Genomic DNA, 18,812 nt, shown 5'->3' with positions numbered 1-18,812 from the left:
TTCTTGAGGAAAATCGGCTGCCCTTTGCCAGAAAGTTGTCAATGAGAAGAATGTTTACATTCCAACATGACAGTGACCCAAAGCACACAGCAATAATAACCACGCTGTGGTTGAAGGAGAAAAGTCTGAATGTCCTTGCATGGCTTAGTCAGAGCCCAGACTTAAACCACTTTGAAAATCTGTGGAATGACTTGAAGACTGCAGTCCTCAAATGGTCACCATCAAATTTAACTGAACTTCAGCAGTTCTGCAAAGAAGATTGGGCAAATATTGCAAAGGCTAGATGTGCAAAGTTAGTAGACATATCCCGACTACAGGCTGTAATTAAAGCAAAAGGTGGTTCAACAAACTACCGACACAAGGGGGTGATCCTTTTTCCAACTCGGTGATTCTGTTTTTCATTTTTTTTTAAAAGAGAAATTCTGAAATGTCGGTGTTTATATCTCTCACTTGAATGTTTTAAGTTGCACTTATTTTCAGGCTTCAAAACAACAACATGTGATTATTTTAAAGGGGGGGTGATTCTTTTCTATACCGACTGTAGTCATACAGATTGGGGTAGGTGGTTCCAGAGGATGGGGGAGGCTGTTCATCCAGTCACAAACCTTGAGAGCTGATAACTTCTTGTGCTCTCTGCCTCTGGACTGTTACCAGTTGGCATTGTTCCCTGCTTTGTTTGTGGACTACAAAAAAACCTCCTGTTATGGAGAAGAGAGGAAGGTTTTAAGTAGCACCAACACAATGTTTCGTAGTCCTAACACACTCCCTTTTCTAGGGTGACAACCCTGGTTAGTACACTTGTCACCCTACGATAGGAAGTGTTTTAATGGCAGAATTATCAGGTTAAATAAAGCGCAAAAAAAAGGAAATTATGCAGTCACCACATCTAAGAACTAGTAAGCTGCAATACTATACATTTTTGTTTATGGGTTTAGATATGGTTTAAGGACAACTTTACTGTTGTTCTCTCAATGCAAATCTAAAATTTAGAACTGACTGATTAAACCAACACAATGTTGTTTGAGCCAGAAGGCCAGATACTGTAAGTGCAAATATTTGCAGCTAGACCCAAAAGGGAAATTTAAAAAATAACCTGTATGTGTAATTTAGTCCAAGAAGGTATGTAATAGAATAGGTACAGTATGTCATCAAAAGTTGCTTTAGGATATACATTTGAATAGTAGTTCAAAATATATTGTGGTGGTGCAATTCAGTATTCTTGTAAGCTAATTTTGGTGAGTGAAGCAGACTTTCATCATCTCCTAAGTGTTAATGTATCTTCTGAATTTTATTGACCAATATTTTCTTTGTATAGATTCACCTCTGTGATGGACGACGAGCCAGTGGGGCATGAAGGAGGGGGATCAGGTGGATATCTAGAACACATATTTAAACATGCAGCACAGGAGTTATTTGGGATTCAAGTGGATGAAATAAAATACAAGCCTCTAAAGTAAGTGCCAGATTTTTGTGCTGTATTTTCATTCAGACTACTTTGAATGTGATGTTTAGCATGGATTATTATAGTCATGCGTTGCTCGAGGCAAAACACTGGTTGTGCCCTCCTTTACCTTTTAGGCTTCATGCAGACTAGACAGCTAAAAACTGCTTTAGAAACGCTGGACTGTAGCTTTAAGGAGCGGGGCCACTAGCGTCCTTAACAACCAGTGAACAGCTGGTTGTTAAGGGGGCCGGGAAGCCGGCCGTCACATCCTTAACAATGGACGAGCCATCAGCTGTCAACTGCTTTGGCAGCTGAATGTAAAAAGAAAAACATAATTCTCTCAATCAGCAGACGTCTGTTGTTTAATGGACTTCTCTCAATGGGACATGTTGGAAAGTTTTCTCTCAATCAGCAGCTGTAGCCATTGATCGGTGTATTCTGACAGCGGCAGGATTATTTTTAATCCTCCTGCTGCTAGCATTAGTAAATGGGCAAGTATATCATATTTACTTAGTTTTCCAGGAAGTAAATGCTACATGAATCATTTGCCCTTACTCAAGATGGCCACAGTCAGATATGCTAGGGGGTTGTCTTACAAAGTTATTTCTCAACATAATAAAGCATAGAGACATGGATTGATGGATTAGTTTGCTTTGAATATTAAATAGTGTTTGTTTTGTTGTGCTCAGATGCAGTGAAGATCCACTTTAACCTGGCCACTCACTATATTTGACCTGTCCAGCAGGGATTGGCCGAATTTTGATCAGTGCAAGGTCTCCGCCAATCAGCAGACATCTGTTGTTAAAAGGACTTCTCTTGATGGGACATGTTGGAAAGTTTTTTTCTCTCAATCAGCAGCTGTAGCCATTGATTGGTGTATTCTGACAGCGGCTGGGGCTGACCTGTGGGGGTGATTCCTTCATCCACACTAACCACATATGGACGGCCTAACTCTTCCTAAATTAAGCTTTAACTGAGGTTGGCATTCTTATTTTTACTGGCTTTGGAGTGCCACGCCAGGACCCTGCTGAACTGGACTTTGCAGAGATAGCCTGTAAGTGACCTTTGGCCACTGGATTCCACGGAGAATATATTCCAGATTCCATTCTGGTAAAAGTTAGCCATGGATTGCTTTCCAGTTACAGAGCTGCTGTCTGAAGGCTCACTTTATGAGTAACCCCACAGCTCTCTATGCAGCCCTGCCAATCTACTGGTCTCACTGCTTGATCTATACATCTATGGACAGTCAACAGGCACTGCTTAGCTGACAATGCCCCCTCTGCTGTCATTGGCCATCAATGAAGTCCCCTGGGCTGCATCCTTGAGGCTAGGTGTCATCTACTTCATCTGCCTTAATTATTTGGCGGTATTGTATATTCGTTTTTAAACATTACAAGCCCAAGGCTCAAGGCTCTGGGCTTGTGATAGTGTTAGCTTCCTGGCTCCTGTACCTTGTGCCTTATCTCACTGTTTTTTTGCAGAATAGGATGTGAACCATAATCCATAATATAGAATGCATGAAGCATATGGCTGTTGGTTTAATCTTTAGTGACAGTCTGCTGGAGGCTTCCTGGCCTTTCTCTTGTATGGGACTCCTGTCAATACGCATGCATAGGACACTTTCATTAAAGTTCTGCACTGCCAAACCTCATTCCAAGAAGTAACTGATCAGCATAGCTTTCAGGGGACAAATTGTCTTTAGTTGTATTTTTGATACCATTATCAAGGGTGCTACTGGTACTGGGCTTTTTTCCATGGGGCTGCATATATGCGTATCTGTCTTTGTGCTGGGAGTGGGCCACGCTGACCAGGGTCTCACCAAGAGCCAACAAAGAAACAGAGCTCTAGGTGAAAGCAATCTTCACTCTACTGATTGGGTGCAGGTCCAGTTCGCAATCTGGATAGACTATCACTAGAACAACATGTTGACCACACTCAAATGTGTATAGAAAAATATGGTAGTTTTATTCAAAGTAAAATCACATCATGATAGCACTGATACAGACATTGACACAGCAAAGATTAACGCATTTCTCACCGAGAGGCCCAGGCCCATACAAACGGACCCAGATCTCTCGGTTCCAGGTCACCTGACCGCTGTAATAGCCTGGCATTGGCCATCACAGCGATCAGTCACTTTGAAGCCTGCCCCTGTGTTTCTCTCTCTATGAATGGAGGGGGAGAGATGCATTGTATCTCTCTCTTTCCTTGCAGGGAGAAAAAAAAGGGTGTGTAAAAATAAAAAATAGCTAGATCAAGGTTTGATCTAGCTCAGTGCCAGGGTTAGCATTTGTGTCAAAGGTCAGAGTCTATGGTTATGGTCAGTATATTTTAGGCAGGATTTACATTTTTTAATCACTTAAGGACCAGGCCTCTTTTTTAGATGTGGTGTTTACAAGTTAAAAACATTTTTTTTTTGCTAGAAAATTACTTAGAACCCCCAAGCATTATACAATTTTTTTTCTAACACCCTAGAGAATAAAATGGCAGTAGTTGCAATACTTTCTATGATACCGATAGCGCAGCGTTCTTACAAGCGCACTTTTTTTTTTTTTTTTAAATACACTTTTTTGAATTAAAAAAATAAGACAACAGTAAAGTTAGCCCAATTTTTATATTTCTATTTTCATAATCATTCACTCTTACAACTCATTCCTTCCTTCTCTTCCATCTTATAGTCACTAATTCCTTCCTCCTTTTATTCACTTTATACTATATTTCCCTTAACGTCTTTCAGGACAGCACCTTGAGAGCGTGGCTCCACCCACTTGACAGGAAACACACCTCCACCAAACTTTAAAAGGAGGCTCCTTCCCACTTATCATCAGTTTATGTGTTTCCTCCGGCGGGAACACATGTGGGAGTTTGGAGCTCTCAAGGTTCTGTCCTGAGAGAACAGGCTCCCTACTCCACTATTTTTACCTACCTCAGGAGAGCCGATTCCTCCCATTTTCCACAGGCTTACGGGTGCCGGGTGGATGGGCTCCTTCTCCCTCGTCAGTGCTCGGGGAGAGCCAGGACTGCTCCGGGTATTGCTGCTCCCAGGCAGAGGCGTCAGGCATGTCAGGCATTTCTGTTTGTTTTTTTCTTGCCTGCACATGTTTTTTCCCTGACGCCGCCGCCATCTTGGGAAGGGCAGTCAGAGGACTGCATCCGCCGGATGTGAGGTATCCGGAAGTGGGGCGGCATCCATGGAGCAGGCGCCAGGCGTCATTTCCGCCGGAAGCGCAGGGGGAGGAGGGAGGAATAGGTCTGGTGCTTATTTATTGCTGGTTCCGGTCCGGCGCACAGGTGCTATTGGAGTCCGGAACCGGCGTTTTCGCCACAGGCATCACGCTGCTGCCTCAGCATGGATTCAGGAACCGCAGCGAGTGGAACAGACACAGGCACCAGCAAGGCCCAGGTAAGGAGCAGACTGTAGTTTCTGCTCAGCTTTACTGTGGGGTCTCTCTCTAGCCCTCTTCTCTCTAATGTTAGTGAAGTTTGAGGGTATTCCCCCTGGTGGCGGAGGGGCCTGTCAGGGCACATGAGTCTGATAGCTTTTCTCACTGTGCACCTGTGGTGAGCAACCTTGAGTAATCAGGCTGACTCTAAAAGATGGTTTGTCTTTTTTCTCTCTCTTTTTTTTCCCTTATCATGGCAGGCCAAGAGCTCTGACCCTGGGATTAGAAAGAAATGTCCTTCATGCAAAATTAAGTTAAATGAAGGCTGGAAAAAGGCTTTATGTCAAGCATGTATTGACTCCTTGGTGAGGGAAGAAACCACTTCCGCATGCAGTGATCTAATCGCATCTGCCAAAAAGGAATTGGATGCTACCAATCAATCCTTCAGATCCTCACTCACCTATCCATCTGCAAGTCAGCCCACTACCTCACAGTCCTCTCAAGGCTCACTGTTAGTCCCGGCAGTAGAGGCGGAAATGGGTCCTCTGAACCGGGAAGGGCTTTCCCCATCCCATTCTAATGAATCGAATGAGGATAGTGATGAGCTGGAAAATATGTCTTCCAAGTATAAATTGTCTTTGGATCAGGTGGATGGCCTTTTAAAGGCTATTTATGCTACTCTAGGCCTTGAGGAAGAGCATAAGGAGATGTCTTTACATGACAAGATGTATGCAGGGCTTAGTGAGTCTAAGTCCCGTACCTTTCCAGTCCATGCAGTGATTTCTGAAACAATCAGAAAAGAATGGGCTGACCCTGATAGGAAACCATTTTTCTCTAGGGCTCATAAGAGAAGGTTCCCTTTTGATGAAGACCCAGCAGCTCTTTGGAATAAGGTTCCAAAACTTGATGCAGCCTTTTCTCAAGTGTCAAGATCTACTGATCTAGCATTTGAGGACATGGGGATCTTAAAAGACCCCATGGATAAAAAAATGGATCAACAGCTCAAGCGGACTTGGCAATCCATTATGGGCAACCTTAAGCCAGCAATGGCAACTACTTGCATCTCCAGGAACTTGGAGTATTGGGTAAATCAGCTTAAAGCTCATATAATAGCAGATTCCCCTAAGCAAGAAATCCTTGACTCCTTTTCTACCCTCTCAGCAGCCGTAGCCTATGTCTCTGATGCCTCAGCAGAGTCTATCAGGATGACAGCTAAGGCGGCAGCCCTTGCTAATTCGGTTAGACGGGCTTTATGGCTAAAGACTTGGCAAGGGGACACAGCATCTAAAAACAAATTATGCGGGGTCCCTTTTGTAGGAGACTTACTGTTCGGCCCTGATTTGGATTCAGTTCTGGACAGGACTGCAGATAAAAAGAAATCTTTTCCTGTCAAAAAGAAGAAACAACCAGTCAAACGTTTTTTTCGTCCTCAAAGGGCTCGGGAACAGAACAAGTCTCAAGAGAAAAAGAAAAGCTGGTCAGGGCAGAGGGGTAAGGGCAGAGGAAATGTCCTTTTCCATCCTCCTGCGTCAGCCAGCAAGACGCAATGACAGTCGGTTACAGGTAGGGGGAAGACTACAAGACTTTCTCCCCTATTGGGCAAGCATAACAGAAAACCGGTACATTCTGAATATGCTAGCCCAGGGTTACAATATAGAATTTTCAGATCTCCCCCTAGAAAGGTACTTGGTGACAAATCTTCCAAGAGATGTAACAAAATCCCTGGCAATGAAGAGCCTATTAAAGGATCTGATAGATCAGGGGGTTATGACTTACGTCCCACAGGGGGAGCTTTATCGGGGGTTTTATTCCCGTATATTCCTGATAAAGAAACCATCCGGAGATTTTCGGTTAATCCTAAACCTGAAACCGCTGAACAGATCAGTCCAATACAAAAGGTTTCGTATGGACTCCATCTTCACGGTCAAGAATCTATTGACGAGGGAATGCTTTATGGCATCAATAGACCTTCGAGATGCCTATCTGCATATCCCTATAGCCCCGCAGTCCCAAAGATTCCTAAGGTTGGCGATAAATTTGGGAAAAGAGGTTCTGCACTTGCAATTCAGGGCCCTCCCCTTTGGCCTGTCTTCTGCCCAACGAATATTCACAAAAATAATGGCAGAAGCGCTTGCACCTCTTCGCATGCAGGGGATTGCGGTAATTCCGTACTTGGACGACCTACTCCTTTTTGCCCCCTCCAGGGAAAGACTGCTAGACAACCTCGGAAAGACCCGAGGTCATCTAGAAACCCTGGGTTGGATCATAAATATGCAGAAGTCAAATTTCGTTCCAGCCCAGAAAATACTATTCCTGGGGTATCAGATCTGTTCAAGGGAACAAAAGATTTTTCTCCCAGAAGAGAAGAAGGGGAAAGTCCTGAAGGTGGTAGCGTCCTTGCAGGCAAGCCAGCAATTATCAGTCCGACAAGTGATGTCATGCCTAGGAACCCTAACCGCAACCATACCAGCCATTCAATGGGCAAGGTTACATTTCAGGCCTCTCCAGAGCTTTCTCCTGAGAATATGGAATCACAGGTCAGAATCTCTGGAAGAAAAGATAAAGATACCCACCAAAGTCAAGAGATCACTTTGGTGGTGGAGAAGACAGGAGAATCTGTCAGAAGGCCTGCTCTGGTCATTTCCAATAGAAAAAGTGGTAACGACAGATGCCAGTGTATGGGGTTGGGGAGCTCACTTAGACCAAGACTTCGCGCAAGGAATGTGGTCTCGGACAGAGGCAAGGAGGTCCTCAAATTGGAGGGAACTAAAGGCAGTCGCCTTAGCTTTAGATGCCTTCTCTCCTATCCTTCAAGGTTCTCATGTCCGGGTCCTCTCAGACAATGCCACTACCATAGCCTACCTAAACAAACAGGGGGGTACAAGAAGCAAAACACTTCGGTTGCTAGCTTCAAAGATCCTGGTTTGGGCAGAAAAGCATGTTCGGTCCTTATCAGCAGTCCACCTCAAAGGCACCTTAAATGTAGTGGCAGATTATCTAAGCAGAAGGCGGATTCAGGAGTCAGAATGGAGCCTGAATCCGGAAATCTTTGCAATGATTACCAGGGCCTGGGGTCAACCGCAAATAGACCTATTTGCGTCACAGGAAAATACACAACTCCCAGTATTTTTCTCTATTCACAGAAACGACAAGGCCCAGGGGACAGATGCATTAATCCAGCCCTGGAACTTCCATCTGGGTTACGCATTTCCTCCTTTCCAACTTATCCCGTTGGTGTTAAGGAAGATACAGAGGGAGAAGGTGGCAGTAATCCTAATTACTCCATTTTGGCTAAAGAGGGCATGGTTTTCCACCATTCTACAGATGGCAGTCAAACCATTTTGGCGGCTGCCTCTCCGGCAGGACCTGCTCCTACAGGGTCCAATACAGCATCCGGGAGTGGCCAGTCTAAGCCTCACGGCCTGGTTTCTGAGGAGCAGTTGTTAAGAAACAAAGGTCTGTCACAACCCTTGGTAACTACCTTACTTTCCAGTAGGAAAATAGTGACCAGAAAAATCTATGCTAAATATTGGAAGGTCTTCAACTCTTTTTGTCATTTGACTAAGAGAAAAGTAAAAAATTTAGTGTCAATTTTGGAATTTCTTCAAGAGGGGGCAGACAAGGGATTGTCAGTCAGCACCCTTAAAGTTCAAGTAGCTGCTTTGGGAGTATTTCTAGAAAGACCAATCTCTTCTGAGCCCTTGGTTATAAGATTTTTCAAGGCACTTACCAGATCTAGACCAGCTCCGGCTAAGCACTTTCCCAATTGGGATCTATCAGTGGTCCTGCAAGCCCTTACAAAGGAACCTTTTGAACCACTACAAAGAATCTCTCTAAGGAATCTTACTCTTAAGACCTTGTTCTTAGTTGCAATAACGTCAGCAAGGAGAATTGGTGAGCTGCACGCCCTATCTGTTAAGAGACCCTTTTTAACTATCTACACAGATAGGATTGTACTTAAAACCGATCCGGGTTTTTTGCCAAAGGTAGCGTCAGCACACAATAGGTCGCAGGAGATCATCCTGCCAACCTTTTGCTCTAACCCTTCGGGGGAAAAAGAAGGCAAATTCCACAATTTGGATGTAAGAAGGACTTTATTACAGTATCTGGAGGTAACAAGTAACTTTAGATCCTCAGATTCTCTATTTATACTTTTTTCGGGTAAAAAGAAGGGCCAACAAGCTTCTAAGGGGTCTATAGCTAGATGGCTTAAATCAGCTATTCTAGCAGCATACTCTCAGTCGGGGCTCTCTCCCCCGCTGGGAATTAAAGCGCATTCTACCAGGGCTCAGGCCACTACATGGGCAGAAATGGCTGGTGCCACCCCAGATCAGATTTGTAGGGCGGCTACGTGGTCAAGTTACCTTACGTTTGTCCGTCATTACAGGCTGGATCTTCTGTCAGCCAGTGAACAGGCCTTCGGCAGAAAGGTCTTGCAGGCTGTGGTCCCTCCCTAAGTGGGTAAGTCTCTGTTATCCTCTCAAGGTGCTGTCCTGAAAGACGTTAAGGGAAAAATCAAGTTAGACTTACCGGTAACTTGTTTTCCAGGAGTCTTTCAGGACAGCAGCAACCCGCCCTTATTGTATTAAATTACTATGCTGTGACTAACCATATTCTGATTATGTGTTCCAGCTTGGGCCGGAGGTTCTCTACTACTACTGATGATAAGTGGGAAGGAGCCTCCTTTTAAAGTTTGGTGGAGGTGTGTTTCCTGTCAAGTGGGTGGAGCCACGCTCTCAAGGTGCTGTCCTGAAAGACTCCTGGAAAACAAGTTACCGGTAAGTCTAACTTGATTTTTTCAGGTCTTCCTGTATCCGTTGTTAGGTGTGATCTTTTCCACTTTGCCCAAATCTTTTCATATTGCTGCACATTTCCTCATTATTGTTCATACAATATTCTCTCATGTGGTACAACTTGATTTGCTGCTCTCACCCATTGACTTATTGTCGGTGGGTTTGGCTGGATCCATTTTCCCACTATTTGTTTTCGTGCCAGGAATAATACTTTTTGCAAAAATATCCTAGTATATCTACAACCTCTTTTCTTTTTTTACTACCCCCAGCAAACATAATTCCACAATGGCCATAATAGATTTATTTGACTTTTCCTAATTTTTTGACCACCTGTTTGCCAGTACCTCCCTAAACTCCCACACTGCCACATCAAATGGAGAAAATCCGCCTCCCCCTGCCCACATCTTGTGCAGTTTGGCGTGGGCATCCTCCCCATCCTGTACAGTCTGTTCGGTGCCAAGTATGTATGATGTATTATATTTAATTGAATTATCCTGTTATTCATTGCTGGGGATACTTTCAAGTGAGAAGAACAGATTTCATCCCCGTCCGGATCGCTCATATCTGGGATGACTGCCTGCCATTTATCCCTTACTCCCACCGGTTCTCCACTTATTTTACTCTGTAATAGATGTGAATGTAACTTGGAAATCAATCCCTTTGGTCTATGCGATCTTAAAATGCCTATAAGGGGGGTATTTAGAAATTTTTAGATCCTTTCTTCCAAACTGTACCTGTAGTAAGTGTCTAAACTGTAAATACCTATAGAACTGTTTGCTCTGGAGGTTATATTGTTTACACAAATTCTCGTATGACACTTTTATATTATTATTATTCATCTGACCAATAGTTGTTACTTTTTTCTGTTTCCAGAATTTACTATCTTCGAACAATTCTGATTGCTCGAATGTTGGATTATTCCATAGGGCAGTTTCTGGTGGGATATCATTAAATCCCATCAGTTTTTTTGCCTCCTTCCAGACTGACCTGGCCAGTTTTAGAAGGGGAATTTTTACTCCGACACTTCTTAATTCTGTTATTTCTAGTCCTACCAGTAGATCTCCTATCTGCATTTTATTTAGCAAATATTCCTCCACCCTCATTTCTTGTTCCTGCATTACCCAAGTTCTTAAATGTTTTAATTGCCCCTCCAGGTAGTATAAATATAAAGCTGCTATTGCTAACCCTGCTGCAGTTTTAGGTCTTTGTAACATAGTGAATTTTAATTTACATCGCCCAGATAAACCTAGTCAGCTGGGAGTTTAATTTTTTTATATATAAATTTTGGTATCTTTACCGCTGAATGTGCCATCGCATATAGACACTTTGGCAATATAATAGATTTGATCAGCTGTACTCTCCCTGCCATTGATAACGGTAATTTTTTCCATATTCCCAATTTGTTCTTCACATATTCTACCAAGGGGTCTATATTTGCTTTAAGGGCTTCCTCTGGTTCCAGTGTAATATTTATTCCTAGATATTTAAATGCTTCAGCTATTTTTAATGAGGTCTGAGGTTCCCCTTTCTTTCCTGGCCCCAACAGCATCAATGCGGATTTCTGCCAGTTTATTTTAAGCCCAGATAGTATCCCATATGTTTCTATCAGTTTCATTGCCTCCCCCAATGAGGTGTGCACATCTTCCATATATAGTATATCATCGGCATATAATCCTATATGTTCAGTTTTTTCCCCCACCCTGATCCCTTTGTATATTTTAGATTGTCTGAATCTGTTGGCCAGTGCTTCTGTTGCCAGGGAGAACAATTGGGGGGACAGCGGGCACCCCTGTCTTGTTCCCCTATGCAGTTTTATTGTAGGGGATAACACTCCATTTATTAATAAATTAGAGCTTGGTTGCTTATACAGTATTCACACCCATTTTCTAAATCCTTCCCCGAATCCGCTTTTCTTCAACACCGCTTGAAGAAACTCCCATTCTATGAAGTCAAATGCCTTGGCCGTATACAACGAAGCCAAGGCACTCGACTCTGGGAAATACTCCCTCAGCTGCAATATAAACTGGGTTCTCCTAATATTATTTGTAGTGGACTTCCCCGGCATAAATCCTGATTGGTCTTCTGATACAATGGACAAAATTACCCCATTAAGCCTCTTCGCCAATATTTTATAATCAATGTTTAATAACGATATTGGTCTGTATGACGCACAATCGTTTCTGTCTTTTTCTGGTTATGGTATCAGTATTACTGCCTCCCTGTACATCTCGGTTAATGTCGGGCCATAATTTCCACATACCGCTGGTACATTTCCAACGGTATGCCATCTGGTCCAGGCAACTTGCCCTTTCCCACAGACTTAATAGCTTCTTTTACCTCTACTACCCCAATATCTTTCTCCATCTCCCCTTTTTTGTTCCTCTGTTAACTTCAGAAATCTCCTCTCCTGTGCATGTCAATGTCGAAGTGTACATTTTATCATAATATCTATGGAAGGTTTCCATAATGTCCTCCACTGTGTTGACCATCTCCCCTTTCTCATTTCTCACCTCTGCTATGGCTAATTTTGATGTTTGTTGTTTTATCAGGTAATTTACTATCTTATTGGCTTGATATACTTGCTCAAAGTTTTTTTGCTTTAACCACTTGAGCCCCGGACCATTATGCTGCCTAAGGACCAGAGGTCTTTTTCCAATTTGGCACTGCGTCGCTTTAACTGCTAATTGCGCGGTCATGCAATGCTGTACCCAAACGAAATTTGCGTCCTTTTCTTCCCACAAATAGAGCTTTCTTTTGATGGTATTTGATCACCTCTGCGGTTTTTATTTTTTGCGCTATAAACGGAAAAAGACCGAAAATTTTGAAAAAAAATGATATTTTCTACTTTTTGTTATAAAAAAAATCCAATAAACTAAATTTTAGTCATACATTTAGGCCAAAATGTATTCGGCCACATGTCTTTGGTAAAAAAAATGTCAATAAGCGTATATTTATTGGTTTACGCAAAAGTTATAGCGTCTACAAACTAGGGTACATTTTCTGTAATTTACACAGCTTTTAGTTTATGACTGCCTATGTCATTTCTTGAGGTGCTAAAATGGCAGGGCAGTACAAAACCCCCCCAAGTGACCCCATTTTGGAAAGTAGACACCCCAAGGAAATTGCTGAGAGGCATGTTGAACCCATTGAATATTTATTTTTTTTGTCCCAAGTGATTGAATAATGACAAAAAAAAAAATAAATATTTACAAAAAGTTGTCACTAAATGATATATTGCTCACACAGGCCATGGGCCTATGTGGAATTGCACCCCAAAATACATTCAGCTGCTTCTCCTGAGTATGGGGATACCACATGTGTGGGACTTTTTGGGAGCCTAGCCGCGTACGGGGCCCCGAAAACCAATCACCACCTTCAGGATTTCTAAGGGTGTAAATTTTTGATTTTACTCCTCACTACCTATCACAGTTTCGGAGGCCATGGAATGCCCAGGTGGCACAAAACCCCCCAAAATGACCCCATTTTGGAAAGTAGACACCCCAAGCTATTTGCTGAGAGGCATATTGAGTCCATGGAATATTTTATATTTTGACACAAGTTGTGGGAAAGTGACACTTTTTTTTTTTTTTTTTTTTTTTTGCATAAAGTTGTCACTAAATGATATATTGCTCACACAGGCCATGGGCATATGTGGAATTGCACCCCAAAATACATTTAGCTGCTTCTCCTGAGTATGGGGATACCACATGTGTGGGACTTTTTGGGAGCCTAGCCGCGTACGGGACCCCGAAAACCAATCACCGCCTTCAGGATTTCTAAGGGTGAAAATTTTTGATTTCACTCTTCACTGCCTATCACAGTTTCGGAGGCCATGGAATGCCCAGGTGGCACAAAACCCCCCCAAATGACCCCATTTTGGAAAGTATACACCCCAAGCTATTTGCTGAGAGGCATGGTGAGTATTTTGCAGCTCTCATTTGTTTCTGAAAATGAAGAAAGACAAGAAAAAACATTTTTTTTTTTCTTTTTTCAATTTTCAAAACTTTGTGACAAAAAGTGAGGTCTGCAAAATACTCACTATACCTCTCAGCAAATAGCTTGGGGTGTCTACTTTCCAAAATGGGGTCATTTGGGGGGGGTTTGTGCCACCTGGGCTTTCCATGGCCTCCGAAACTGTGATAGGCAGTGAAGAGTGAAATCAAAAATTCACGCCCTTAGAAAGCCTGAAGGCGGTGCTTGGTTTTCGGGGTCCCGTACGTGGCTAGGCTCCCAAAAAGTCTCACACATGTGGTATCCCCGTACTCAGGAGAAGCAGCAGAATGTATTTTGGGGTGTAATTTCACATATTCCCATGGCATGTTTGAGCAATATAACATTTAGTGACAACTTTGTGCAAAAAAAAAAAATGTGTCTCTTTCCCGCAACTTGTGTCGCAATATAAAATATTCCATGGACTCAACATGCCTCTCAGCAAATAGCTTGGGGTGTCTACTTTCCAAAATGGGGTCATTTGGGGGGGTTTTGAATTGTCCTGGCATTTTATGCACAACATTTAGAAGCTTATGTCACACATCACCCACTCTTCTAACCACTTGAAGACAAAGCCCTTTCTGACACTTATTGTTTACATGAAAAAGTTATTTTTTTTTTGCAAAAAAATTACTTTGAACCCCCAAACATTATATATTTTTTTAAAGCAAATGCCCTACAGATTAAAATGGTGGGTGTTTCATTTTTTTTTTTCACACAGTATTTGCGCAGCGATTTTTCAAACGCATTTTTTGGGGAAAAAACACACTTTTTTAAATTTTAATGCACTAAAACACACTATATTGCCCAAATGTTTGATGAAATAAAAAAGATGATCTTAGGCCGAGTACATGGATACCAAACATGACATGCTTTAAAATTGCGCACAAACGTGCAGTGGCAACAAAATAAATACATTTTTAAAAGCCTTTAAAAGCCTTTACAGGTTACCACTTTAGATCTACAGAGGAGGTCTACTGCAAAAATTACTGCCCTCGATCTGACCTTCGCGGTGATACCTCACATGCATGGTGCAATTGCTGTTTACGTTTGACGACAGACCGCCGATTGCGTTCGCCTTAGCGCGAGAGCAGGGGGCGACAGGGGTGCTTTTTTTTTTTTTTTTTTTTTTTCTTTATTATTTTTCTGCTTTTTTTATCTTATTTTTAAACTGTTCCTTTCATATTTTTTTTTTTAATCATTTTTATTGTTATCTCGGGGAATGTAAATATCCCCTATGATAGCAATAGGTAGTGACAGGTACTCTTTTTTGAAAAAATTGGGGTCTATTAGACCCTAGATCTCTCCTCTGCCCTCAAAGCATCTGACCACACCAAGATCGGTGTGATAAAATGCTTCCCCAATTTCCCAATGGTGCTATTTACATCCGGCGAAATCTAAGTCATAAAATGCTCGTAGCTTCCGGTTTCTTAGGCCATAGAGATGTTTGGAGCCACTCTGGTCTCTGATCAGCTCTATGGTCAGCTGGCTGAATCACCGGCTGCATTCTCAGGTTCCCTGTTGAGACAGGAGAGCCAGAGAAAAACACGGAAGACGGTGGGGGGGCATTCCCTCCCACGGCTTGTAAAAGCAGTCTAGAGGCTAATTAGCCGCTAGGATTGCTTTTACATGAAAGCCGACCGCTGGCTGAAAAGAATGATACCAAGATGATACCTAAACCTGCAGGCATCATTCTGGTATAACCACTCAAAGTCGTGAATGGCGTACCTGAAGACAAAAAAATGGTTAACAATAAAGCACAGTAAACGGTAAAGTATAAAAAATTGCATACCTGAAAAAGCAAACATGATAAAACATAATAACAATAAAACATTGCAGAATAGAATACAGTAAAAAAGAGCAGAACAATAGAGAGAGAATAGAGAGAGAGAGAACAATAAAACGACAACTATTTTTTTTTATTTTATATATATTTTTTTTTTGACACTTTTTTTGTAACTAACTTTTGTAACTGTAACCGGTTCCAGGTTCGGGTCTCTCAAAATGCGATGGCATCTTGGGAGACCCTGTGAAAGTGTGCCTAGTCTGTGCAATGCTGTACCCTACGCTAATACTCAACTAGTGAATGGTAGCGTTCAAAACATTCACCAATGCAAAGACCAGGATTGTCAGGACAGGAGGGACAATAATAGCGGGTGTCACGCCTAAATTCGCGCTTCCTGCAGACACGACATCTTTTTTGGGGGGGTTCGCTGGGTAGGGGTACTCGGGAGGACATAAAGAAAATGCCTCTCATGCAGCCGACTGCATTTGATTGGGGATGTGAATGGGGGAAGTACGGGCGCTGCAGAAGTGGTGGGTTCCCAATTAGGATTGGCGAATGCAGCAGGAAGGGCACTATGGGCACGACGGGCCTGTGTTTGTCTTCTTGGTGGCAGCGGGACACTACTTGTGCTTGCCACCTCACCAGCTTGAACTGCACTTATGGGACTCGCCACGTCACCAAGTGTTACTGCAGTGCTGGTTTGACTACGACCGGGGTGTACTAGGCCGCTGGTGCTTGCCAGTTCACAAAACACTACCAAAAAAACTGTTAGCGATCGCAGGGATCAGGCCTGACTCTGCGAACGCTGCAGTTATGTGTTTAGTGTTTTGTAAGTGTCAGTGATCGATCGATACTGCACTTGGGTGGGCTGGGCTGGGCGGAGGGGCAAAACACAGGTGCTAGCAGGTATCTGGGCTGATCCCGCTAACACTGCGTTTTTGGGAACCCTAAACTGCTGGGGACGCTAGTATAGATCTGATCGGATCAGATATTGATCCGTTCAGATACTATACCACTAAGGGAGGTGTATGCTGCGTGCGTGGGTGTTAGCGGTACTGGCGCTAACCTGACGCTGCCTGGGGCTGGTGCTTGCCAGTTCACCAAAACGCTACCAAAAAAACTGTTAGCGATCGCAGGGATCAGGCCTGACTCTGCGAACGCTGCAGTTATGCGTTTAGTGTTTTGTAAGTGACAGTGATCGATCGATACTGCACTTGGGTGGGCCGGGCCGGGCGGAGGGGCAAAACGCAGGTGCTAGCAGGTATCTGGGCTGATCCCGCTAACACTGCGTTTTTGGGAACCCTAAACTGCTGGGGACGCTAGTATAGATCTGATCGGATCAGATATTGATCCGATCAGATACTATACCACTAAGGGAGGTGTACGGTGCGTGCGTGGGTGTTAGCGCTACTGGCGCTAACCTGACGCTGCCTGGTGCTTGCTTGCCAGTTCACCAAAATGCTACCAAAAAAACTGTTAGCGATCGCAGGGATCAGGCCTGACTCTGCGAACGCTGCAGTTATGCGTTTAGTGTTTTGTAAGTGACAGCGATCGATCGATACTGCACTTGGGTGGGCCGGGCGGAGGGGCAAAACGCAGGTGCTAGCGGGTATCTGGGCTGATCCCGCTAACACTGCGTTTTTGGGAACCCTAAACTGCTGGGGACGCTAGTATAGATCTGATCGGATCAGATATTGATCCGATCAGATACTATACCACTAAGGGAGGCGTATGCTGCGTGCGTGGGTGTTAGCGGTACTGGCGCTAATCTGACGCTGCCTGGGGCGACGCATATCACCGCCGGGCGATCAGGGGGCTAAACCTTTATTCGGTAATAAACGGCGGGTGCCCTGACACTATAAAAAATAAACGAACTAACCAGCGTCAACCGTAACGTTTATACGGTGATCAGTGGTGAAAGGGTTAACTAGGGGGCAATCAAGGGGTTAAAACATTTATTAGATAGTATATGGGGGTCCCTGACACTATAAAACGCTGACGGCGAACCTAAATATTTACGTCCCTAACTAGCGTCACCAGTGACACTAATACAGCGATCAGAAAAATGATCGCTTAGCAACACTGGTGACAGGGGGTGATCAAGGGGTTAAAACTTTATTGGGGGGGTTAGGGGGGTACCCTAGACCTAAAGGGGGGTAATACTAACTGTCCCAACACTGTAACTGTCACAAACTGACACTATGCAGTAATCAGAAAAAAAAAAAAAAAAAAAAAAACCTGCTGGTGTCAGTTTGTGACGGGGGGGGGGTGATTGGGGGGGGATCGGGGGGCGATCGGGGGGGGGATCGGGGTGTTTTGTATGCCTGGCATGTTCTACTGTGTGTGTAGTGTGTTGTGCACTTACATTGATGTCTTCTCCCCTCGGCGCTGGAACGGAATACCGAGCTGAGGGGAGATGACATCATTTCCTTTGCTGCTGTTTAGCATACAGCAGCAAAGGAATGTTCCCATTGGCCGGCGGCGATCGCGAGGGGGGGGCCACGAACGGATGGCCTCCCCCTCATCTCGGATCGCCGGGGAACAGAACGGGACCGCCTCGGGCGGCGGGGGGGGGTCCGATCGGACCCCCCACCCGCGGAAGGCAAATCACGTACATGTACGTGATTTTGCCTGCCCGTGCCGCTTTGCCGACGTAAATCGGCGTTAGGCGGTCCTTAAGTGGTTAACTGGAACCACTTACGTGCTTTAACTATTTATTAATTCTTGTATTGATGCACTGCTCCTGCCCATCTTATCAGATTTATATTTGAAGGATTTTTAATAAACTCTGCTTCGGCCTGCTTACATAAATTCACCAGTTCCTCTTCTTCCTGTCTATTAGTGCGTTTAATATATGATATTGTGGATCTTACTATCCCTTTTAAGTACGCCTTAAAGGTGTCCCATGTTATACCCTCCCTTGTGCTATCCCTATGGGCATCCAAAAACATTACCATTTGCTCCAGTATACGATCATGTGATCCAATCTGGGCTAACCAATAGGGTTGTATTCTATATCCCGTCCGTCTTCCCCCAGGACCTATCTTCAACTCAAAGATCAGCCCACAGTGGTCAGACACCCCCTTAAGCATATATGTAACCGATTGCACCATTGGGAGTATTTTCTCGTTACCCAGGGCCAGGTCTATTCTAGACATGCTCCCTCTATCTGGTGCATGCCACGAGCAGGCTCTGACCCCTGGGTTTCTAATCCTCCATAAATCAAACCAACCTACCTCCTTTAAAAATGTTTCCAGTACTTTAGACCCTTCTCCTCTCCTGTGAATTTTTTTCCCAAATCTATCCATCTTTGGGTCTAACCACATGTTAAAATCTCCCATACATATAATATGTGCATCTGGGTATTCTGACATAAATAGCATTGCTTCCTTCAATGCTCCCATTGTGGCTGGAGG

General features: G+C 43.8%; 1 protein-coding gene across 1 annotated transcript in view; it reads left to right on the top strand.

The window, feature by feature from the left end:
- Positions 1-18,812, top strand: part of CIAO3 (cytosolic iron-sulfur assembly component 3) — a 67,055-nt gene that overhangs the window by 35,756 nt on the left and 12,487 nt on the right. The window contains exon 9 of the mRNA XM_073615951.1: positions 1,316-1,453. Coding sequence (XP_073472052.1) covers positions 1,316-1,453 — 138 coding nt within the window. The remainder of the gene's footprint in view (positions 1-1,315; positions 1,454-18,812) is intronic.

The sequence above is a fragment of the Aquarana catesbeiana genome, linkage group LG02, assembly GCF_042186555.1.
Source record: "Aquarana catesbeiana isolate 2022-GZ linkage group LG02, ASM4218655v1, whole genome shotgun sequence".
Lineage (NCBI taxonomy): Eukaryota > Metazoa > Chordata > Amphibia > Anura > Ranidae > Aquarana > Aquarana catesbeiana.
This window is presented reverse-complemented; position numbering and strand designations above follow the sequence as displayed.